The following is a 24,800-nucleotide window of genomic DNA, read 5'->3' as shown; positions in this document are numbered from 1 at the left end:
CCACACAGAGCATCCAGCCTGATCCTTGGTTAAAGAAAGAAAAAGAATCTGATTCTGCCATTACCCTGCTGAAATCCTTCACCAGTTCCCAGTGCTTTCAAGATTAAGCCAAAACCGCCTGACGGGATTTACAAGACCCTTGGCGGTCTGGCCCCTGCACACTACTCTAACCTCAACTCTGATCTCCACTTCCAGCTTCCGTGGGCCACATGTAACGCGGTGGCTTACAACCCTGGCTGCCCACTAGAACCACATGGGGAGCTTCAAAAAATACCAGTGTATGGAGTGCCTGGGCGGCTCAGTCGGTTAAGCCTCGACATCAGCTCAGGTCACGATCTCACGGCTCGTGGGTTCAAGCCCCGCGTGGGGCTCTGTGCTGACAGCTCAGAGCCTAGAGCCTGCTTTGGGTTCCATGTCTCCCTCTCTCTCTGTCCCTCCCCAGCTCGCACTCTATCTCTTTAAAAATAAAGCAACATTAAAAAAAAAAAGAAAAAAAACAGTGCCCAGGTCTCACTCCCAGGGGTTATGACTGAACTATTCATGGGAAGGCCGTGGGCATCAGGATTTTGTAAAGCCTTCCATAGGTGCTAACGGGCAACCAGGGTTGAGGACGTTGCTCTTTTTCTCACGTCCAGGTTTGTTACACATGCCCTGTCTCTGTTGCTAGAGGCACTGGAGCTCTTCTAGCTTCCTGGCCATCAAGCCAGGGACTTTCTGTCTTTTTCACTGCTGTATTCCTAGTACCTAGAACGGTGCCCAGGTCATAGTTGGCGCTCTATGAGTACCTGCAGAAAGGCATGCACGAGTGACTGCTTTCTCCCTTCTCCTGGCTGGAGATCACTCCTTTTGCAGGATGCAGCTGCGATTTACTAAAAGACATCCCCCCACCCCATTCCCCTGGTCTGGGTTAGGTTACTGTGTGTGATCTTAGTGCGCCCAAGATTTCCCGTTTTAGTATGTATCACACGACATTGTCTGTGTCCCTCGTTTAGGCTGTAAGCTCCAAGGGAGCCGTGTGTGTGTGTTTGGCACCTAGCAAAGGGCCAAGCCTATGGTCGGTGTTGATTAAGTAAGTGTGGCAGGTACAAATGGAAGCAGCGGGCATGGTGTGTAGGTGTCCTGGAAGGTTCTGGTGTGGCTGGAGTAAAGGCGGCGGTGGGAGATGCGGCTGGGGAAGTACAGGGCTCGGAAGCCTACTGACGCGCTGTCAGTACAATCGGGTGTGGTATCATGATCAGACGGGTGGTGTTAAAAAGCTTGGACCCAGGAACCAGGCTGACCCACTTCGAATCTTAGCTCTGCCACTTAGTAGCTCTTGGTCCCGAGGAAGTCACTGTCGCTTCTTCAGTTATCCATCCGTTAAATGGGGATAACAATAGTACCTACATCACGGGCATGTTTCAATTGAATGAGGTAATACATGCAGGTGTGCAGCCATCACCTGGCACACGGTAAATGCCATCCATGTAAGATTTAACGAAACGACTTATATATTTATACATACACACGCACAGCATGGTGGGTCGTCTGCAAAGACGGCTGCCAATCCCTTCCACCTGAGCGACTGCTGTTCCACCCATCAAGAGGTGGAGTCTGTTTCTCCTCCTGTTGAATTGCACTGGCCTTGTGATTTGCTTTGACCCCATGACTGCACTAGAAGTGACACGGTACCAATTCCGGTCCGAGCCTTAAGAGGCTCATGGCATCTGCCTGTGCTCCCTTGGAAGCCAGCCAGCACGCAAAGCTTAAGCTCGAACTACCGCGTGCTAAGAGACCAAGCGTGAAAGAGAGGCCGAGCAGTGAGTTGCACCAGGCGACAGCCAGCACCAAGGCCCCAGACTTGGGAGTGAGGCAGTCTTGGGGCCTCCAGCCCCAGCTGAGCCCACAGAACTGTGAAAAATAATAAATTACTGTTAAGCTGGTGAGTTTGGGGATGGTCATGCAGCAAAATAGGATTGAAACTTACACACAGAAGAAAAAGGACACCACTGGGGCAATAAGGACTTCATTTTAGGCCATCTACTTAAGATGAGGTATTTTGGATAGAAGACAGTTACAAGGATAGTAAATGGTTACATGGCAATATCTAGAAAGGTACTGGCAGTTCAGGGTTGGGTTCAGGAGAGAGGTGGAGGAGGAGGTAAGCATCAGAGAGGTGGTCAGCGCATGGACAGCAGGCCAAGGAGATGGTAAGCTGGTCAAGGAGGTGAGACGAGTGAGAAGAGGGGTACTGGGAGAGAAACCTGGCTCAGTCGGTCTGACTCTTGATTTCAGCTGAGGTCAAAATCTCACTGTCCTTGAGAGATCCAGCGCCGCCTCTGGCTCCATGCTGCACTGGTCGTGGAGCCTGCTTGGGATTCTGTTTCTCTCTCTCTCTCTCTCTGTCTCTCAGTCTGTCAGGGAGACAAGAAGCAGCAGTGATGTGGGGTGGACAGGGGACTAAGACAGAAGCAGAGGTTGTGCTTCAAGAAGGGGTATTCGAGTGCTTTGAGCTACAAACATCAATGGATTTGAACATAGGAGGGAGGTGGGCACTCTCACTTTCTTTTTTTTTTTTTTTTTTTTTTTTTCAATGTTTTTTATTTATTTTTGGGACAGAGAGAGACAGAGCATGAACGGGGGAGGGGCAGAGAGAGAGAGGGAGACACAGAATCGGAAACAGGCTCCAGGCTCCGAGCCATCAGCCCAGAGCCTGACGCGGGGCTCGAACTCACGGACCGCGAGATCGTGACCTGGCTGAAGTCGGATGCTTAACCGACTGCGCCACCCAGGCGCCCCGCACTCTCACTTTCAAATAAAGTGGCAGAGGCAGAAGTCGTAGGGGAAGGGGCTGAGGAGGGAATGATAACTGAGAAACCAGTCATAGCAAATGTAGATAATGCTTTTAAAAGTCAGGGGGTAGAGGGGTGGGTGAAGATGCTCAAAGGGTACAAACTTCCAGGTATAAGATGGGTAAGTTCTGGAGACGTGATGTACAGCATGCTGATTATAGTCAATTGTATCATCTATTGAAAGTTGCTATGAGAGTAGATCTTTTGTTTTTATTATTTAAAAATTTTTAAATGTTTATTCATTTTTTGACAGGAGAGTGCACGTGCACGGTGGGGGCTGGGGGAGTAGGAGGGAGACACAGAATCCGAAGCAGGCTCCAGGCTCTGAGCTGTCAGCACAGAGCCCGATGTGGCGCTCGAACCCACCCAACTGTGAGATCGTGACCTGAGCAGAAGTCAGGCGCTTAATTGACTAAGTCACCCAGGCGCCTAGAGAGTAGATTTTAAAAGTTCTCACCAGACACATACACAAAAGGTAACTACGTGAGGTGATAGATATGTTAACTAAACTTATTGTGGTGACCACTTTGCAATATATATATCTCAAACCATCACGTTGTAGATCTTAAATTCACACAGTGTTATTTATCAAATTATATGTCAATAAAGCTGGGGGGGGGAATAAACCTAATTACCTATTACTCCCCCAATTTTGTTTCTTTTCTAGACAGAGAGAAAGAAGGGGAGGGGCAGAGAGAGAGAGGGAGAGAGAGAATCCCAAGCAGGCTCCGAGCTGTCAGTGCAGAGCCCAAAGCCGGTTTCGAACTCAAGAACCTCAAGAACCATGAGATCATCACCTGAGCTATTTGGACACTTAACTGACTGAGCCACACAGGTGCCCCTCACTGCCTACTTTTACAGAGAACCCAGAAACCATCTGACTCATCTGCCAATTACCAAACATGCAAATTTCCCTATAGCTGCACCCTCCCTCCTAATGTGGCATGTTTAAACTGCAGTTTAGGAGGTAGTGGGTGGCTTAGTCGGTCTGACTCTTGATTTCAGCTCAAGATCTCACTGTCTTTGAGAGACTGAGCCCACCTCTGGCTCCACGCTGCGCTGGGCATGGAGCCTGCTTGGGATTCTCTCCCCCCTGCCCTCCCCCACCCCCCCCACCCCTTCCCTGGTCATGCCCTCTCTCTCAAAATAAATACATAAACCTTACAAAAGAAAAAACGCTGCAGTTTAATGTAGGGGGCCTTGATCAGCATTTTTGAAATGCAGTAAGTAGGACAGAAAATAGTATCTATTGCACACAGTAAGAGTATTTACTGTTTCTTAAAGCTTCTGTTTCAGTTACCATGTATCTGTGACTGTGGGTTGAGGTCAAAAAGTTTGTGTGTGTTGGGAAACATGCACAATAAAAAGTTAAAACAGGCTTGCAATAGAGAATCTGCCCCAGCTCTCTATCTAGGGCTGATCCTTCCACCTGTGCTTTGAATCCGACAGCCCCCACTCCCCACCCCAGCCCCCCTCTCCCCCCACCCCCGGCCCCCCTTCCCCCTGCCCCCACCAGCCTTTTCAGGATCCTTGTATTATGAACCTATGTTTTCTCTGTAAAAAGAACACCTCACTGGCTTCCTCCCAACCCCCAGCTAGTGGCCCTTCCCTCTCATGGTCAAACTTCTCCAAAGACTTATCTGTGTGTCACTAGCTCAGTTACGGCGTTCCATCCCTGCTCACACTCGTGTGGTATGCCTCCTGCCCACAGCAGTCCTCTGGCACAGCTCTCCACAAGGTCACCAGTGACTCCGTGAGCCCATACATCTAGAAGACACTTTCCAGTGTTCACTTACTTCTCCTTATCGATTCCTGGTCATCCTTCCAGCCTCAGCTCAACCCCCAAGGAAGCCTTCACCGACCTCCCCAGAAAGGTCAAACCTCCCCCTGGAGGCACTCACTGTTCCTCTTTTCCTCTGTAACACTGTCACTGTTTCAATTTTACAATTTTACAATTTGTGCCTTTATCTGCCCAGGTTAGGCCTCCCCAAGAGGAAAGAGGCTATGCCTGTCTTTATTCACCTTGGCAGCCTGAGGGCCTCCCTGGGCTCCGTGGGGGAGGGGTGGGGCACAGTAAGTGCTTCATAAACTGATGCTGGCTTAATAAACAGTGCTAAACGGTGGCAGCCTCTGGGCGAGGCATTAGATGCACAATGATGCAAATAGTTCCAGAAAGAGAAGGGTTTTGAAGAGCATATGAGAGCCAGGGGCAAAGGTGGAAGGAAGGGGTCTGCTCCTGTCCTGCTTCCCGGACCAACGTGGTGTCTTTTCAAGGACAGCACATGCCTTCACGCGGTCATCTTTCATGGTCCGGAAAGTTGGAAAATTTGCCTAACATTTGACACTTGCATGGAGAGCTCTTTAATGAGTGCTTTATATCCAATAGTCAACGTCTGCTGAAAGATACTACCTCTTTTGGAACTGAGCTACCAGAAAACGGCCTGGAACTGTTTATTTGCCTGGTATCTCTCATCCACACAGGGTCTCTGATAAACTCCACAGAACAGCAAAAGGACTTACTCCTGGCTGCCTAGACACCCAAAAACTGTTTTCTGTACGGAGATACTTTCATTTCCTGCAGCATAAATACATAAACATTCACTTTATGACATTACAAGATCAAATGACTACGACAAATACTTAACATCTAACACAGTATGGAGACATAACCAGCAAAATCCAGACTTGGGAAACTCTACTGAACTAATAACAATCAGGTTTTTCTAACAAAACAATTGGTAGGGGGGCAGGATTTAAAAGTGATTAAAAGTGATTCAAGGAACATATCAGCTAGACACATTATAGGGAACTTTTTTGGCTCCTTACTCAATAAATAAGTTAAAATGGGGAAATTATAGGATAATCAAGGAAATATGAATATAGACTGGAACTCTGATGATAAGGAAATATCACTACTTTTTTGGAGTGTGGTGATAGGCGGTTATGGTTTTTTTTTAATTTTTTTAAAATTTTTTTTTTTTAACGTTTATTTATTTTTCAGACAGAGAGAGAGACACACAGCATGAACGGGGGAGGGGCAGAGAGAGAGGGAAACAGAATCGGAAGCAGGCTCCAGGCTCTGAGCCATCAGCCCAGAGCCCGACGCGGGGCACGAACCCGCGGACCGCGAGATCGTGACCTGAGCCGAAGTCGGACGCCTAACCGACTGATCCACCCAGGCGCCCCTTTTTAAATTATTTTTGAAAATGTTTTATTTATTTTTGAGAGACAGAGTATGAGCAGGGGAGGCGCAGAGGGAGAGGGAGACACAGAATCCGAAGCAGGCTCCAGGCTCTGAGCTGTCAGCACAGAGCCCGACGCGGGGCTCGAACCCACGAACCGTGAGATCATGACCTGAGCTGACGTTAAGACATTTAACCGACTGAGCCACCCAGGCACTCCATATGTGGTTATGTTTTAAAAAGGTAGGGGCGCCTGAGTGGCTCAGTTGCTTTAAGCATCTGACTCTCGACTTCAGCTCAGGCCACGATCTCACTGTTCACAAGGTGAAGCCCCGCACTGGGTTCCACACTGCATGGAGCCTGCCTAGGATTCTCTCTCCCTCTGTCTCTGCCCCTTCCTGTGCGCACTCTCTTTCACTCTCTCAAAATAAATAAGTAAACTTTGAAAAGGTAGTCCTCATCATTTTGAGAGACATAGTGAAATATTTATAGATTATGAAATATGAAATAATATAATGTTTGGGATTTGCTGTAAAATAATCAGGGTGATGGGGTGTGTAAGTGGTCAGAGATTCAGAAGAAATGGGACTGTCAGTTGGTAATTGTTGAAGCTTGGGTGATACATACACATCACCTCTACTGTCCCCTTTCCTATGCTTGAAAATTCCAGGATCTTCTTATAAAGTAAATCTAACAAATAGAACCATAAACCATAAATTTTTGTTAAATAATTTTTAAAGTCTGTAATACCTTAGAATTCTTTCAAGATGTCTAGAAGAGGGGTAGTACTTGATTCACAAACTCCTGAAGGTTATGAAAGTAGGATTCAGAACTCTCAAGCTGCTTGCCTTTTGCCACATTTCACATCGTTGTAATACATCACCCTCTTTCCTTCCACTCAACAGGCACTTACCTCCCAGGAGCTGGGATCCATTTCAAGGATGCACACTGAATTGTCTGCCCTCAAATGTCAGAAAAAAGACACAAATACAGTCCAGCACTGCTGGCAGTTTTATAACCCTCCTATTGCTTTTTAACATAGAACGTAGCTTTATATTCATGTTCTGACCACCTACCTACCTTGGCTTGCAGCTGTGCTGGGGTCTGTAAAGAACAGTCAAGCCAATCCTTCATGATGACCACACCACTGACCACTGTCCATTCCTACGCAGGCCCAACATCGGTCTTTGAAACTGCCTCCAACAACCTGTCCCTTTTTGTCCTTTACCTCTTCTCATAAAAGTTTGAACTGCCCAACTTAAAATATTCAGAAACTTCCAAAGTCTCTTGGCCTCTATGCCAAAACCTGTTTGGGGGCAGAAATGAAGCTCTTGGGAAGGCTTAATGACATTCAATTCCACGTCTGATACAGACACTAACGACCACCCATAGTCCACTATGGCTAATGCAGAAATGTTGCCTCACTGCACCTGCAGCTCCAGTAAACCTCGGTTGGCTCCAAACTTGAGTGGGACAGACTCAATTGCTGAAAAACTTAAGGGAGGCAGGTCAGGTTTTTGTTTTTGGGGTCGTTCCCCCTAGCAAAATAAATCTTCTTTAAACCTTCCTTGGTTAAATCAACTCTTCATAAAATGAAGCAGCTATTGTACACCTCCGTATGGCTTAGACAAGTTAACCAACTATATTTCTTTCACCAGCCTCATAACCAAACCACACAAAAAGCCTCGTCTAGTCTGCACATGAAACAAAGGGAAGGAAAACGAAGAATATATACTACAAGCGTTAAGCACCGGATTTTTTCAGCACCCCGGTTCCCATCTGCTGCACACACAAACACCCGGGACCCCCACCCCTGTCCCCCGGGGCGCACAATTTGCCAAACAGTGCGATGTGTGCTTGCTTTCAGTGGAAAAATACGGGAATTTACGTGTGTTTTGCTGTTTTAAGTGGGAACGGAAAGAGGAGAGTGGGGCGTGAAAAACTGGAAATAAGTCGTAATTCTCTCGTTTCCTCCCATCTTTCTACGCATCAAAATGCAGGTGTATCAGTGAAATTTCAATGGACAGTTTCTTGGGCAAATACGCCAATTAGCAACGATGGGAGGCTGCGAACGGGGGTGGAGATCAGGGTGAAACCGAAGCCTGGCAAGGCGGGCGCGGTCAAAGGCGCGCCCTGCGCTCCCCGGGCTGCCCCGAGCACGCGAGGTTGCCGTGCGCCCGCAGCCCGCGGCGTCCCGGCTCTCAGCCGGCCGGTGGCCCTGCGTTTTGCTAGTGACTGCGCCGGCTTGGCTGCCCACTCACACCTCCGCCTGATCCCGACTTTAGGCTAGGCTCATTCACTTCCGGTGACAAATCCCTCCCACCACCCTAGAAATAATGTAACATTTCCCCCAACGCTTTCCTAAAGACCGACGGTCCCACGGGAGAGCAGCAGAACCCCGGGCTCGGGTCTCACCCCCGCGCGGCCAGCGGCGCGCAGCTGCAGAGCGACTGACCTCGAAGGGGGGGCGGACGTGGGAGGAAGAGGAAGGGGGTGTGGAATCTCACCCTCCCCCGCCCCCACCCCTCCGACTGCAGCAATTGGCCAAAAAAATAGTAATCCGTTTTTAGACTGCCCCTGGGCCCCCGGAACCCGGTTGCAGTGAGAAACCCAGTCTCTCCCATCCCAGTGCCCCTCGCCTACTCCCGCCCCCGTAAGTGCCTGCGGGAATCCAGGAGACCCAGGCCACGCGGAACTGCAGCGGCTGAGGGGAGAAGGCGGGTAGAATGAGGGTTTGGGGGCGGCAGGAATGGGTTGGGGGATGGGGTGGTGGAAGGGAAAAGAAAAAACCAGAGGCATGCAAGCGGCTCCCTAGCCAGCTGTTCCAGCTGCCGCTTCCTCCGACGCGGGCCGGGCGGTGCAATATTCCACCCCCCCCCCCTCCATCTTTCTCACCACTACCTGTCCCCCCACCCACCATACGCACACATTCCCCCCACCAGTAGCGGATCTCCGGCCTGTAAGGGGGTAGTAGGGAGGAGCTGGGGGGAGGGGGAGGCCTGCGAGTTTCTAACCTTGTTCTTATAAACAAACCCACATGTGCAGCTGCCGCTGCTGCAACTCACCCCACAATCCCGGATATAAGTCCTGCCCCTTTAAGAGGAAAAAAAGCTTCCCCCTCCTGTCTCCCACCCCACCCATCCGCAAGGACCTTTGTCTCCCCACCCCCCTTGTCAATCGGCCCCGCCTCATATCCCCGCCCTCTCCGACGCGGAGGAGCCAATGGGCTAAGAAAATAAGGCCGGGGCTGACGTAAGCATGCCCGGCCAATCACAGGACGCGTTGGTGGGAGGCCTCTCGCAGGGCGCGCCAGGAGGACGCAAGGCAGGAGAAAGGAAGCTTGAAGTCAAGATGGAGACTGCTAGTTGCTCCGCCGCCGCAGCGAATGGGGCCGTGGGGTCGCAGCGGGACCGGAGCCTGGTGCCTGAGCGGCTTCAGAGACGAGAGCAAGAGCGTCAACTGGAGGTGGAAAGGCGGAAGCAAAAGCGGCAGAACCAGGAGGTGGTGGAGGAGAAGAGCGACTTTTTCGCTGCCGCCTTCGCTCGGGAGCGAGCGGCCGTGGAAGAGCTTCTGGAGGGCGGAGAATCCATGGAGCGGCTGGAGGAGGCGGCCGCTCGGCTCCAGGGCCTGCAGAAACTTGTCAACGACTCGGTTTTGTTCCTGGCCGCCTACGACCTGCGGCAGGGACAGGAGGCGCTGACGCGGCTACAGACGACCCTGGCCGAGCGGCGCCAGGAGCTGCAGCCCAAGAAGCGTTTCGCTTTCAAGACCCGGAGGAAGGACGCTGCTTCGGCCGCCAAAGTAGACTCCGCTCCTGGAGCCCCGGCGGCGGAAGGCATCCTGGCCTCCCCGCCGCCCTTGAAGGAGGAGGGAGGCATCGGCTCCAGCTGGGTCTTCGGCTTCTCCAACGTGGAGTCCCAAGTCTTGGAGAAGAGGGCAGAGGAGCTGCACCAGCGTGACGTTCTTTTGGCCGAACTGAGCAAATGCACAGTCAGACTGTATGGCAATCCCAACACCCTGCGGCTGGCCAAAGCCCGAAGTTGCACGGTGCTCTGCGGCCCGGTGTCCACCTCTGTGTTCCTGGAGGACTGCAGTGATTGCGTGCTGGCCGTGGCCTGCCAACAGCTGCGCGTACACACTACGAGAGACACCCGCATCTTCTTGCAGGTGACCAGCAGGGCTATCGTGGAAGACTGTAGTGGGATCCAGTTCGCCCCTTATACCTGGAGCTACCCGGGTATCGACAAGGACTTCGAGGGCTCTGGTTTAGATAGGAGCAAAAATAACTGGAACGACGTCGACGATTTTAACTGGCTGGCCCGGGATATGGCTTCCCCAAACTGGAGTATTCTTCCTGAAGAAGAGCGAATGGTCCAGTGGGACTAAGCAGTTGTCACTACATTCTTCACTCCTACCAAAAACTTCCCATGTGGGACCGACTCCTGCTACTGGGATTTCAAAGTTTACTTACTGTTATCGCGCTTTGTATGTTTTTGGTATTTTAAGGCTTGAGATTGTGTTAGGCTCCTACTTGTGATTTCCATTAAATTCACAACAGGTCTAACACTTTGAAGCATTTTTGCTCTTTTGGTAATGTGTAGTAGCTTTAATTAATTGACTATGATAGTTTGAAACAGAGGTAAAGAGTGTCTGTGTATGTTGGTTATTAATGCTTTGTGTATTTAAAACTTACTGCATGATAAAGTAGACCCTCAATAAATACTTAATAAATGAATTTGTAGGGCTCTAGTAGGAGGCAGTTAATGTGGAAGTATGTTATCAAACCTTAAAACACTAGCCCTTGAGAGCTCTTGACTTGAAACTTTCACTTCCATAGGTATTACTCAGCAGGGCGGTCTTCAGGTACACATTAGCTTGGGCTTCCGGAATCCAGCTACTCATCGACTTGTTTGGATCCAAAGTTTTGGCATTGACCCCAGGAGATTCATGAGTCTTACCAACTGTGAAACCAAAATAATTATAGCTACCAAATTTTTTGTTCACTTAAAAGGTTGTAGACACTGTTCTAAGCACCTTACTCATGTAAACATGACGTTTAGTCCAGAAAATCTTAGGTAGGTTCTGTTAACACCATTTTTCAAGCGAGGTAGGTGAGTTGCCAGAGTCACACAGCTCAAGGGGACTGGGAAACCAGGTGGTCTGGCTCCAGAGCCCACCTTCTCAACCACTGGAACGTACTGATTTTGAATAGCGTTAGTTGGAAAGAGCTTTCCGGAGTCATTAAAGAGGGCAAATTGCTTTTCCTAAATTCTCAGGAATAAATGTTACATATCTTCACACAGAAACATATATAGCCGAGTCTTAATTTTTTCCACTCAAATTTTGCTGTGATTGTGTACTATTATAAATTTGGTTTTTGCTCTATGTTCTCACCCATATTCTTTTTTTTTTTTTTTCAACGTTTTTTTTAAATTTATTTTTGGGACAGAGAGAGACAGAGCATGAACGGGGGAGGGGCAGAGAGAGAGGGAGACACAGAATCGGAAACAGGCTCCAGGCTCCGAGCCATCAGCCCAGAGCCCGACGCGGGTCTCGAACTCACGGACCGCGAGATCGTGACCTGGCTGAAGTCGGACGCTTAACCGACTGCGCCACCCAGGTGCCCCTCACCCATATTCTTAAATGGAAAGTTCTAAGAGTTTCGAAAAGCTTTTTGGGGTCTAGTGCCTTGTATCTGTAGACATGATTTGAATTTAATAACGACCATAAGTATTAAAGTGCTTATAGTACCTTAAGTATATGTTTAATATTTATATATTCTGGCTTGTTCCAAAAAAGGACTTAAGGTGGCTTTTTGGATGTGTGAAATGTAACAAGATAACAAATGAGAAGGAGGAACAAGGGTAGAGTCAATGAGGCAGAAATGAAGCCAGTAAAAAAATGTGGCCTGCCAAGCTTTATTCTTTAGATGGAGGTGAAACCAGAATTTTTTTCCCCCCTCGGCTATTAGCTGACTTGAAACAGAATCCTAATCAGTTTCACAGTTTGCAAGATCTCCAAAGAGGAGAGATTAAAAAAATCTATTGCTCAGGAGAATTAATGCTGGTAAGAAAAAGAGACAACAGGGGCGCCTGGGTGGCGCAGCCGGTTAAGTGTCCGACTTCAGCCAGGTCACCATCTCGCGGTCCGTGAGTTCGAGCCCGCGTCAGGCTCTGGGCTGATGGCTCGGAGCCTGGAGCCTGTTTCCGATTCTGTGTCTCCCTCTCTCTCTGCCCCTCCCCCGTTCATGCTCTGTCTCTCTCTGTCCCAAAAATAAATAAAAAACGTTGAAAAAAAAAATTAAAAAAAAAAAGAAAAAGAGACAACATATAATGAAATTCTCAAACATATCTTCACATTAGAAATAAACAGGGACTAGGAAAACTACGCTCCTAAAGACTGATAGTTTAACACCAGGTGCCCTTCAGGAAAAGCCATGCTTCAGGCACTAACGGGCTTGCGATTCTTTTTTGTGGACTGCACTTTTATAGGACCGTTAACTAGTTGCATCTAAAAAAAATCCATGCAGTTTGTAATAGATAATAAAATCACAAAATCACGGCAGTTTGAGCCACAGTTAATGCTAGCTAATCTCAGCTGGGCTTTCCTGTATCTTTTCGAAGTTCTCTCTTTCCGACCTCCATAGCCTTGCTCCACACTGTTTCTCTTGCATTTTCCCCCGTCATTGTGATTCTGGTGACTTACAGCCCTTACTTGAGAGATGCCCAGGATTTTGTCGTTAGCTTCTTTGTGTCCATGCTCTCTAGAGCCTCAACTCTCAACCTACGTGGACAGTTCTGTCAGTGGGTTCATCAGCCTTTCAAATTCATATATTCTTAAAATCTCCATTTTCACTTCTTTCTTTCCCAAGTTCTGTTATTTCTTTTAATGATGTCGCCATTCTCCAGGCATTTGATGCTTACTAGGGCCCAGCAGGTAAAGTCAATGAGTAAGGCGGTTGGGAGAAAGTCAATAGGGAATGGGGGACCTGTGAATTGGAAGATAAATTTAGGCATTTTAAAAACATTGGACAAGCCAAGCAAAACTTTTTTGCAGTCTGCATCTGATCCTTGAGCTGGCCAGTTTGTAACATCATACTTCCAGATCATGTCCATTCTATGCTTAGCAGATCTTGCCTGTTCTTCTTGTCCTCTCCAGTCTTTATGCCATTTCAGAAAGTTAGACTTTATTGTTTTCCCTAAACTTAAACTATGATGGTTTCCTTAACTTTATTTATTTATTTTGAGAGAGATAAAGACTGGGCAAGCGGGGGGTGGGTGCAGAGAGGGAGGGAGAGAGAGAATCCCAAGCAGGCTCTGCGCTGACAGACACGAAACTCAAACTCACAAACCATGAGATCATGACCTAAGTCAAAATCAAGAGTTGGTCGCTTAATCAGCTGGGCCATCCAGACGCCCTGGTTGTTTGTTTGTTTGTTTGTTTTGACAAAAGAAAACAATTATAGTCACACCTCTGAATTAAAAGCATTAATTAGAGGGTGCCTGGCTGGCTCAGTCACTAGAGCATGGTGACTCTTGATCTTGGGTGGTGAGTTCAATCCTGATGCTGGGTGTACAGATTACTTTTTTATTTTTAAAAAGATTTTTAAGTTTATTTATTTTTGAGAAAGAAAGCAAGAGCATAAAGGAGGGCAGGGGCAGAGAGAGGGAGAGAGAATCCCAAGCAGGCTCCATGCTGTCAGCACAAAGCCTGATACAGGGCTCAAACCCACAAACCGTGAGGTCGTGACCTGAGCCAAAATCAAGAGTCAGACACTTAACTAGCTAAGCTACCCAGGTGCCCCGAGATTACTTTTCAGAAAAGCATTAGAGTTATTTTAGTAAGTTTTTTATTAAGCAAACTTAATGGTCATTACAATGAGAGCATACTGCACCAGTAAGTGTAAATACCATATATTTTCGTTAAAATCAACTCTAGGAAAGCAGTAAAACTGCACATTAGTTAAGCAATCAGAGTTTATTACATTTCATTTATGATTGGCTTTGTTAGGCATAATTTAGTACAGTATTCCATCGTATCACTTCAGTCTCAACCCCTCTTAAATGAATAAGAGAAATGGCCAATATACATATAAATTCTAACGCTCAAGTTCTGATTGCAATGCAGAAGTTATTATTGCCAAAAAAGTTTTATTTGTATTAGGAAATGCACTAAAGCAGGACAATAAAAAGATTCAGCTTTGTAGGGTAATGTTACACGGTAATACAATGCGTTAGAAACAACATGCAATTACTCTAGCATCACAGAGGTTAAATTACATTGCGTTAAATTAAAAAGTCTCATCACCAACTCAAAAACTTCATCACATTATTTGACTGTTTTTCTTCTCTTGTGAAGAAAATAACTTGGCCACTGCAAGTAAGATGAGGGGAAATGAAGGGTCAATTATTTATCCAGCTTTAAGTTTCAAGAGGTGCAGGGGCAACATGACCGAAAGCCACGTTCAATTCAACTGAGCACATATTCGAGCATCAACTATGCACCTGTTCAGCGCTGGGCACTAAGAATGCCATGGTAAACAAGCATGTGGTCTTCCTTTTTCAAGCGTACAGTCCAGATGAAGGTCAAATGAACGAAAGAACAATCACGAGAGAGAAACTCCGAGGACCCTGGTGGGGTAGTGCCCTATAACCTCTCCAGTTTAGAAGAGACCTGAAGTGGGGCGCCTGGGTGGCTCAGTCGGCTGGGCGGCTGACTTCGGCTCAGGTCATAATCTCACAGCTCGTGAGTTCCAGCCCTGCGTCGGGCTCTGTGCTGACAGCTCAGAGCCTGGAGCCTGCTTCAGATTCTGTGTCTCCCTCTCTCTCTGCCCCTCCTCCACTCACACTCTGTCTCTCCCTCCTTCAAAAATAAATAAACATTAAAAAAAAATTAAAAAGAAAAGAAAAGACAAGACCTGAAGTAAGGCATTTGTATCAACCACCCATCCAGGGTTTGAATTCCCTGACATCTCTGCCCACCACCTACTTGCATTAGCAACAGTCACAGAAGGAAGCAGTTACTGTTCAAAGGCCTGCCTTCCAATTTTGCAGATACTATTTACTCTGAACTTTAAGAACTGACAAGACCAAGGAAGACAATTCGAGTCCATTTACTTACCCAGTAAACAAGCTCAACATTCTGCTCAGGAATTCAAATGTTCTATTATAAAGTGTTTTTTAGTCGAATGCCTTTCAGTTGTGTGTTATTTCACCAAGGAAGCTATTCATGGTCTGGTTTTTAGAACTAATATTAAAACCTAGATACTTTATGCAGGGGTACAAAAAGATTAGAATAAAAAGTAAATCTTCCTCCTTCCTTTGACCCCAGCCATACAGTTCTCTTCAAAAAGCACTGGTTTCCTTTGTTCTTCTGGTCTTTGCATTTACAAACTTCAGTGCAAGATATCCTTTTATCCTCCCACCCAAATAGAAGCATATTGTGTATAGTATTAGGCACCTTACCTTTGTCACTAACGTTATATTTGGAGATCTTCCATGTGAGTACATATAGAGCCATTTCATTCTCTTTAACTGCTGCATAGTGTCCCCTTCCATGGACCGTGCCATACTTGCTGACCAGTCCCTAATTGATGGGCATTTACGTTGTTCTGGTCTTCAGCCATTAGGAAAATGCTACAACGAATAGCCTTCTACATAAATTATTAAAAAAATTTTTTTTTAACGTTTATTTATTTTTGAGACAGAGGGAGACAGAGTATGAACGGGGGAGAGGCAGAGAGAGAGGGAGACACAGAATGGGAAGCAGGCTCCAGGCTCTGAGCCATCAGCCCAGAGCCAGACGCGGGGCTTGAACTCACGGACCGCGAGATCGTGACCTGAGCTGAAGTCGGACGCTTAACCCACTGAGCCACGCAGGCGCCCCAATAAATTATTTAGTGTGTGTGCAGTATTACCTGTAGGCTAAATACCTAGAAGAGGAATTACTGGCTCAGTAGGTTACGAACATTTATAACATTGACAGGTATGATCACGTTGCCTTCCAAAGAGGTGTATCAGTTTATGCCCTCACTGGTGATATCTGAGAGTGCTATTCCTCCACACCCTTATCAGCATGCTGCGCTGTCACATCTTTGGTGCTTGGCCAATCTGATAATTACAAAATGTTACCTTCCTGTAATAGCAGTTGTAATCGTCTCCTAACTCATCTCCCCATCTCTGATTGCTAAACGCTTCTCCTGATCTAAAACCCCCTGAGGTTCCCATTGCCTGCTGCGCTCCCCGGCCTGGAAGACAGGCCCCTTCACCACCGCTCCCAGCCTACTGCGCCTACGTGATGTTTCGCTGTTTCATCACACGCGCTTCATGCTCCAACTAGTCTGAACTAATACCCATTAATCAAACACATTGTATCAATCAGGGACCTGGCAGGAAACAGATGGCACACTCAAAATGGATAATTTGAGAAGAGCTTACTTAAATCAGGAGCTGTGTACACAGCTGTGGGTAGAGTTTAGAAACAGTAAGAGACGGGGCAATACCTGTTATCACTCATTCTTATGGCTGAAGGCACAAAACTGTCACCTGAACCCGGAGAGAGACAGCACTACCTGATAGGAGCTGCGGCCTTTGGTGGAGGGATGGGGGCTACTACGGGAATGAAAAAAATGCCACTGTCTTCTGTTGGTGCCTTTCATTGGCTGAGGCCAACTGGAAACTGCAGGGCAAGGAAGTCTGTTGGTACAGTCCACATCAGTCATCTGCCAGGACACAAGAACAGGGTGGAGGAAAGTGAAGAATGGATTTGGAGGAACAAATGGAAGAAACTCAGTACAAAACACCTGCCATACTTCCTGGCCTTTTCTCAAGCAGTTCTCACACTTGAGTCCATGTACAGTTGCCAAAATTATGCACAAGCCAAATGTCACCTCCTTTGGGAAGGCTTCTGGGATTTCCTCAGTTTCTTTGAAAAAGAATCAGGATATTTGGAGATGATAGAGCAAAAAAGAAAAGCGAATGAGATAATCTCTGAGGTCAAGCTGTTGCATTCTCTGTGAGGCACAATTTTTAAGGGAAAGAAAGATTTGAAGGAGGTGGGAAGTGTAGGCCAATTCAGCCAACATCCATGTGATAGCAAAACTTCAGAATGCATGTCAGCATAATTAGATACAGAGAATCCAGTATGTCTCCAAGTCAAGAAGTGATTTCAGCAAAATCACTGTCTCTTTGGAAACGTTCAAGAAAAGATGAGATATCAGAGGAGAAACTTCTCAGAAAGACCAAAGAATGACTTCCACAAGAGAAGAACAGGGTGGTGCACCTGGCTGGCTAAGTCAGTGGAGCATGTGACTCTTGATGTTGGGGTCGTGAGTTCATGTTGGGGATAGAGCTTAAGTAAAAAAAAAAAAAAGAAAGAAAGGAAGGAAGGAAGGAAGGAAGAAAGAAAGAAAAGAAAGAGGAAGGAAGGAAGGAAAGAAGGAAGGAAGGAAGGAAAGAAGGAAGGAAGGAAGGAAGGAAGGAAGGAAGGAAGGAAGGAAGGAAGGAAGGAAGGAAGGAAGGAAGGGAAAAAAGAAAAAATAAATGAACAGGGGAAGCTTCCAATGCTAACATAAAAGTACCAAAGATTGGGGCATCTGGGTGGCTCAGTCGGTTCAGCATCTGACTCTTGATTTCGGTTCAGGTCATGATCTCACTGTTCATGAGTGCGAGCCCTGCATGGGACTCTGCACTGATAGTGTGGAGCCTGCTCGGGATTCTCTCTCTGCCTCTCTCTCACAAAAATAAACAAGTTTTAAAAAGTAAATAAAAATAAAAGAACCAAAGGCTTACACAAAGGTCAGCCCTAGTCTTTGGTGAGGAAATGAAGGAGGGAGGAGAGAGGGGCATTCATGTACATCTCATCAGTACTGGAAATTTCTCAGAAACATGACAGGAATGTTGAATGACTTTCAAGGTCCTTGAGCAATGAGAATGCTTATGGACATGTACCAGGAACATTCCACTGAAGCTGTGGTTTAAGAACCCTTAGTAGATCCAGTTTGTGCACAAAATTTCCCCCAAAGGAACAGTAACAATTTACCTTTTTTGGCTGCATACGTATTTAGTTTATGTTTGTCATATATTTGCAGCCTACTTGATTTTCATTTCTCGTCATCTTCAACTTTGGTATTTTTATGGTATTAACTGTGTGTCCTGCATTTGGAAACACAAGTTATAACACAGCATCTCTAGGAAAGATGGGTTAGACTTGAAGCGGCCTGATGACATGTGACTGACAATAAGGAATCCACTAACGGTTCAGTCCAGCAGCACCTACGTGACAGATACGTCCCCGAGGGGGCTTTATAAAAAGTGCTGCTTGTTATTATTCATATTGGAAAATTTTTCCTAAGAGCACTTTCTATTATTTTTTTTTGAGAGAGAGAGAGAGAGAGAGAGAGAGCGAGTGCACGAACGAGCATGAGCGGGGGAAGGACAGATTCCACGCTGAGCGTGGGGCTCAATCTCATGACCCTAGGATCAGGACTGGAACCGAAATCAAGAGTCGGACGCTTAACCAACTGAGCCACCCAGGTGCCCCTCTATTATTTTAAGTAATAATAGTGTAACAGAGGGGGCCACTGACCACCTATATCTCTTGGACTTTTTATTGTGCCCCAGCAGGGCTATTGCAGGCTACTGGTGATATTTGGTGCCTGAAGGCTCTGGTTCCCAAGACTGTCCAAAGCCATCGTGCTGTCTTGTGTGGTGGGCCAAAAGAGCCAAAGAATTACTCCCTCGAAGCAGCACTCAATAAAAGCTGGCCAGGAGTTAGGGAATAAACAAACACCTGGGCTCCCTCAGTGCACACGGGATAACTCGGAGGTGTTTCCTTTCGGATAGTCCCTCTGTGGCAGCTGGCCTGAGAGCACACTCTTTCGTGGCTGCCTTCCCTCCTGTATCACTTCTTCCCTCCCAATTGGTGTCACTTGAACTTCCCAAATTAACTACTTTCTCGCAGATCCTTGTCTTAGGGTGGTGTTTCTCAACTTTTCTTTTATTATCATCCCCTTAAGGAAACGTTTCAGACATTTTTATTTAATCACCTATGTAATCCCTGTCTATGTAATTTTAAGACCACAGATATACTACTGTATATTTGTGTGCTGGGCTTTATTATTTATTATGTATATCTGTGCTTTATCCATAAAGAGTACGGTTCTTTTTGCCCTTGAATTGCTTATAGAAGAAGAAAGTCTGAAGATTAATGAGCTAAGCATCTAGTTTAAGAAGTTAGAAAAACAAGGGGCGCTTGGGTGGCTCAGTTGGTTAAGCGTCCAACTCTTGGTTTGGGCTCAGGTCGTGATCTCATGGTTTGTGAGTTTGAGCCCCACATCAGGCTCTGTGCTAACAGTGTGGAGCCTACTTGGGATTCTCTCTTTCTCTCTCTCTCTCTCTCTCTCTCTCTCTCTCTCTCTCCCTCTCTGTCCCTCCCCCATTCACTCTCTCTATGTCTCTCTCAAAAATAAATAAACTTAAAAAAAAAAAAGAAGTTAGAAAAAGAATAGCAGAAATTGAAGGAAATACAGATAAGAGCCAAAATCAATGACATAAACACAATACAGAGATTGAAAAACCAACAAATAGCCTTATCAGCTGATTCTTTGAAAAAATTAATAAAACTAACCAACCTCTGGCTTACTGGGTCAAGAAATAAGAGAGAAGGCAAATATAAACCATAGAAGAAACCAAGGTGCTGCACATATTAGAAAGATAATGAGGAGATACAGTGAGGAGTTTTCTGCCAATAATTTCAAATCCAGGTGAAATGAATACGTTTCTTGAAAAATACAATTTGCCACGGAAGAAACAGAAAAACTGAGCAGTTCCATAACTATTCAAAAATTGGAGCCATAATTGAAACTTTCCCACAAATAGAACATCAGCCCCAGGGGTTTTGACAGTAAATTCTATCAAACATGTAAGGAAGAAGTAATATCATCCTGGTACAAACTCTTCCAGAATATAGGAAAAGAAGGAATTTACCCCCATTCCATGGTATGAGTCTGCATAAGCTTGAAATTCAAGTCAGACATGAACTTTATGAGAAGGGAAAATTACAGGCCAATCTAACTCAAATATATTTGTGAAGATTATAACATTATAGCAGTAGACCAAATCCAGAAGTATGTAAGATGAAAATGTACTAGGGTTTATTCTAGAAAGACAAGGCTAGTCTGATCTGAATTAATTTAGAAAAAGGACTGATTTAATTTATCACATTAAGAGATTAAGGGAAACATTCAGACAATTATCTCAGTAGAGGTAGAATAGCCTCCTATAAAAGTCAGCATCAAATTATGAGAACGCACTTTTGGCAAAGTAGAAATAGAAGGGAACTTCCTTAACTTGTTAAAGGTACCTGCTAAAACCCATAGCAGCCGTGATACTTAATGGTGAATCATTTAGAAGATCAAGATCAAAAGAAGGATCCCTGTTGTCATCATCTCTATTCAAATTGTACTGAAAATCTTAGTTGTTGGAGTAAAACAAAGGATTAAAAAATTTTTTTATGTTTATTTATTTTTGAGAGAGAGAGAGAAAGAGAGAGCGCAAGTGAGGGAGGGGCAGAGAGAGAGGGAGAGACAGAATCTGAAGCAGACTCCAGGCTCCCAGCTGTCAGCACAGAGCCCAATGTGGGGCTCCAACTCAGGAACTAGGAGGGAGATCATGACCTGAGCTGGAGTCAGATACTTAACCGATTGAGCCACCCAGGCACCCCCAATTATGAGGATTTTAAAGGATGTAGCAAAAGTTACTTTTCGTGGGTTATATGGTCATACACATAAAAACTCCAAAATAAGCAACAGAGAAATTATTAGTGGTAATAAGAGCATGACATTTTAAATATTTTTTAAGTTCATTTATTTGTTTTGAGAGAGACAGAGAGTGCAAGTGGGGGAGGGGCAGAGACAGAGAGAGGGAGAGAGAGAATCCCAAGAAGGCTATATACTGTCAGCACAGAGCCCCACGTGGGGCTCAGTCTCATGAAACTGTGAGATCATGACTGGAACGGAAACCAAGAATTGGGTGCTTAACCGACTGACCCACCCAGGTGCCCCAAGAGCAAAACATTTTTATACATCAGTTATAAGCAGGCAAGATATTATTGATGAAAAAGGAAGAGGTGTGTTGTTGCCCTTTATCAGATATGAAGACTTATTTAATTAAAATGTTTGATGAAACATAAGAATAAATAAAACAATTGATGGGACAGAAGAGAGAAGTCAAAAATACATCTGTGTATGTATGGGAACCTAATTTAGGACTGGGCAGTGCAGACTGTTGGGGAAAGAACAGACTATTTCATAAATGGTGTGCTGGGATTATCCACAGGGAAGAAAATTAAATCATATCCCTTCATCATACCACACACACACACACACACACACACACACACATATTTCAAAAATGTTAAAATCTTATTATTATTATTATTATTTTTTTTTTTTTTGAGAGAGAGAGGGAGAGAGAGAGAGAGCAGGGGAGGGGAATGAGGGAGGGAGAGAGAGAATCTTAAGCAGCCTCCACAGTCAGCATGGAGCTCAACATGGGCTCAATCCCATGACTCTGGGATCATGACTTGAGCTGAAATCAAGAGTTGGACACTTAGGGGTGCCTGAGTGGCTCAGTCGGTTGAGCGTCTGACTTCGGCTCAGGTCATGATCTCATCGTTCGTGACTTCGAACGCCGTGTCGGGCTCTGGGCTGACACCTCAGAGCCTGGAGCTTCAGATTCCGTGTCTCCCTCTGTCTGCTCCTCCGCTGCTTGCACTCTGTCTCTTGCATTGTCTCAAAAATAAATAAACATTAAAAAAAAAAAAAAAGAGTTGGACACTTAACTGACTGAGTCACCCATGTGCCCTGAAAACATTAAAATCTTAAGAAGAGGGAAACGATTAACCTTCTAGAAGGCAATGGAGGATAATAGTATCTATGTAGGGTGCAAGGAATAATTTCTAAAACAAGCACTAACCACAAAGGAAAAAACTGGAAAATTCTACCATTAAGAACTTATATGAAGGGCACCTCTGTGGTTCAGTTGGTTAAGTGTCCAACTTTGGCTCAGGTTGTGAACTCGCGGTTTGCGGGTTTGGGCCCCACATCGGGCTCTGCTGTCGATGTGAAGCCTGCTTTGGATCCTGTGTCTCCCTCTCTCTCTGCCCCTCCTCTGCTCGTGCTCTCTCTCTCAAAAATAAACAAACATTAAAAAAAGATGAACACTTAAAAAAAAGAACTTATATGAAATTTTACTAATAAGAACTTATGATCTTCGAAAGATGACATAAAGAGAGCAAAAAGTCAAGTCGCAATTAGGAGAAAATAATTGTGACAGGTATAAATGCCCAATAAATATTATATAGAAAAATGTAAGTAAGTTCCACAAGTCAATCAGAAAAGCACCAACAAGCCCAAGTTGCCCATTTTTCATTGGGCTTGTTGGTGTTTTTGTGATTGACTTGTGGAACTTACTTATATTGGCAAATAATTTATGACAAGTTACGCAAACTCATTAGTAACCAGGGATATGCAAATGAAGGCCACAATTACAATCAGAGAAACAGAAGTTAAGAAGTCTGACTCAACAGTAAGAGGATGTGGCTCATATATTCACATCGGGAGAACAAATCAGCCCTGATTGCTTAAGGAAACCGCTTCGGCATCACTGTGTTAAGGTGAGGATTCACACCCCCTCCTCTTCAACAGTTCTCTTAGGGTTATACCCCAGAGAAGCTTCGCTCAGCAGGAGACATGTACAAAATGTTCTAAGCAGCTCTGTTCATAAAAGCAACACAAGAAAAAAAAAAAAGCCCCACTAAAAATCACCCATATATCTACCGACAGGAGAATGGTTCATATGTGGTATGATCTATATATGCAAACAGGCTACACTTATATGCAGCAACATGTATGATTCTTTAAAACAATTTTTTAAATGTTTTATTTATTTTTGAGAGAGAGAGAGAGACAGAGAGAGAACTAGTGGGAGAGGAGTAGAGAAAGAAGGAGACACAGAATCTGCACTTGATCTTAGCCAAAAGGCCGAGAAGCGATAGGAGACACAGAATCTGAAGCAGGCTCCAGGCTCTGAGCTGTCAGCACAGAGCCCGACATGGGGCTAGACCTCAGGAACAACGAGATCATGGCCTAGGCCAGAGTTGGAGGCTTAACCAACTGAGCCACCCAGGTGCCCCTACCAACGACATTTCTAATGTCTGTTTTTTCTCTTTTTTCCTTTCTAGACAATGGCCCACTCTAGCTGGAGAGGGGAAATCTCCCCTTTTCCAAACAATGAAGTCATTTTATTTCTGGCCACCAGGGGGCATCCACAGACTAGCCCGGGGCTCCACTCTGCCCCTCCTCACGCTGTACAATTGATCAATTGAGGAGAAAGAGGCCCTTGGCTAATCGGGTTATCCCAGGGAGAACTATTTTTATATTTTTGTTTCTTGTTTCTACATTAATTTTTTTCTTCCTCTCCTTCCCTCTGATTTCTCTTGTCCACATGCGTGCTGTGTGCTGGAAAGGAGTTCCCTGAGATCGTTTCACTGTCACCCACACCCTTTTTCTCTCAGGACAGGTGTCTTCAGATTCTGTGTGTGTGACGCCTGAGTCCGGTCATGCTTCTGGTTGTCTGAACATTCTCTTTTGGGGGAAAAAACCCCCAAAAACAAAGCCAAACTCTGGAAACTGCAGTACATTCTTTTCAATGTTTCCGATGGTGAAGTGTTGAAATTCCTTGGAGAGGTAAAGCTTGTTTAGAAGCCAAGTCTTGGTTATTAGAAGAGTGATCACTCCGGATAATGTTGTTTTCAATCCAAAATGTGGTGTGACAATAAAACAATAAGACTAATTTTCCTGTGTGTCTTAGAACCTGGCCTTGGCCACTCCCAAAATAGAGTTCAAACTTGAGTGGAACAATGGAATAGCTGTTTTGTTCTCAGGTGACTGAGCTGGAGGGAAAAAAACGTACGTCTTATAGCTTTGTTCCATATGTCCCCTCTCTGGAGAAATACTCGTTTGATTCTTAGTAATTTGGAGATCTTAAAGAGGAGCATGCGAATAGTGGATGTAGTGGATCCAATTTTCCCCACATAAGGGAAGAAAGGAGGTTCCATGTGGCAGAGCTGAGCCACTTACTACCCTGAGCTGATGGGCAGCATGGTATTAGGTGGGCACAAATTTGAGGACAGACTTGGTTTGTTCTTAAAACTCCTTGTGCTTATGCACAGACTCTTTGAGAAGGGGCAGTGCTGAGTCATCGGGAATGTGTGTTTTAGATTTTAATGGAGATAGATAAATTACACTCCAAAAAGTCACAGCCTAAAACAGCCCCCAAACCACCCGATTAAAAAGTGGGCAAAAGTCCTGGGCCAGACGCCTCACCAAAGAAGGCACATAAACATATGAAAAGATGCTCCGCATCATATGTTATCAGGGAAATGCAAATTAAAGCCACAGTGAGATGCCAAAAATCCAGAATGCTAACACCCAAAATGCTGGCGAGGTCGTGAAGCAACGGGAACTCTCCTCCATTGCTGGTAGGAATGCAAAATGGTACAGCTACTTTGGAGGATAATCTGGCAGTTTCTTACAAAGCTAAACGTACTCTCACCATATGACCCAGCAATTGTACTCTTAGATATTTACCCGAATGAGTTTAAAAGTTCTGTCCACAGAAAAACCCACATACAAGGATTTATAGCAGTGTTTTATTTATAATTGCCCCAAATTGGAAGCAACCAAGATGCCCTTAAATAGGTGAATGGATAAACTGTGGTATATCCA

General features: G+C 45.5%; 2 protein-coding genes across 3 annotated transcripts in view; one reads left to right on the top strand and one right to left on the bottom strand.

Annotated features, from left to right (window-relative positions):
- BICRAL (BICRA like chromatin remodeling complex associated protein) overlaps positions 1-9,095 on the bottom strand; it is a 112,116-nt gene extending 103,021 nt beyond the window's left edge. Inside the window, exon 1 of one of the 2 annotated variants that reach the window (XM_058733983.1) lies at positions 9,079-9,095. The gene's annotated coding sequence lies outside the window, so the exon portion shown is untranslated. Of the gene's footprint in view, positions 1-7,093; positions 7,750-9,078 lie in introns of those variants that run through there. The other variant, XM_058733982.1, reaches the window with a different exon arrangement.
- TBCC (tubulin folding cofactor C) lies at positions 8,597-10,748 on the top strand. The gene has a single exon (XM_058733989.1). It carries the CDS (start codon positions 9,272-9,274, stop codon positions 10,397-10,399), a length of 1,128 nt encoding a protein of 375 aa, XP_058589972.1. The 5' UTR covers positions 8,597-9,271; the 3' UTR covers positions 10,400-10,748.
- Positions 10,749-24,800: the final 14,052 nt, after the last annotated feature.

The sequence above is a fragment of the Neofelis nebulosa genome, chromosome 6 (genome assembly GCF_028018385.1).
Source record: "Neofelis nebulosa isolate mNeoNeb1 chromosome 6, mNeoNeb1.pri, whole genome shotgun sequence".
In the NCBI taxonomy this organism is placed as follows: Eukaryota; Metazoa; Chordata; class Mammalia; order Carnivora; family Felidae; genus Neofelis; species Neofelis nebulosa.
The sequence above is the reverse complement of the archived record's forward strand: the minus strand, read 5'-3'. Positions and strand labels throughout refer to the sequence as shown.

Excerpts from the sequence above, each read along its gene's own strand:
- TBCC (XM_058733989.1), top strand. The coding sequence starts at position 9,272 with ATGCCCGGCCAATCACAGGACGCGTTGGTGGGAGGCCTCTCGCAGGGC.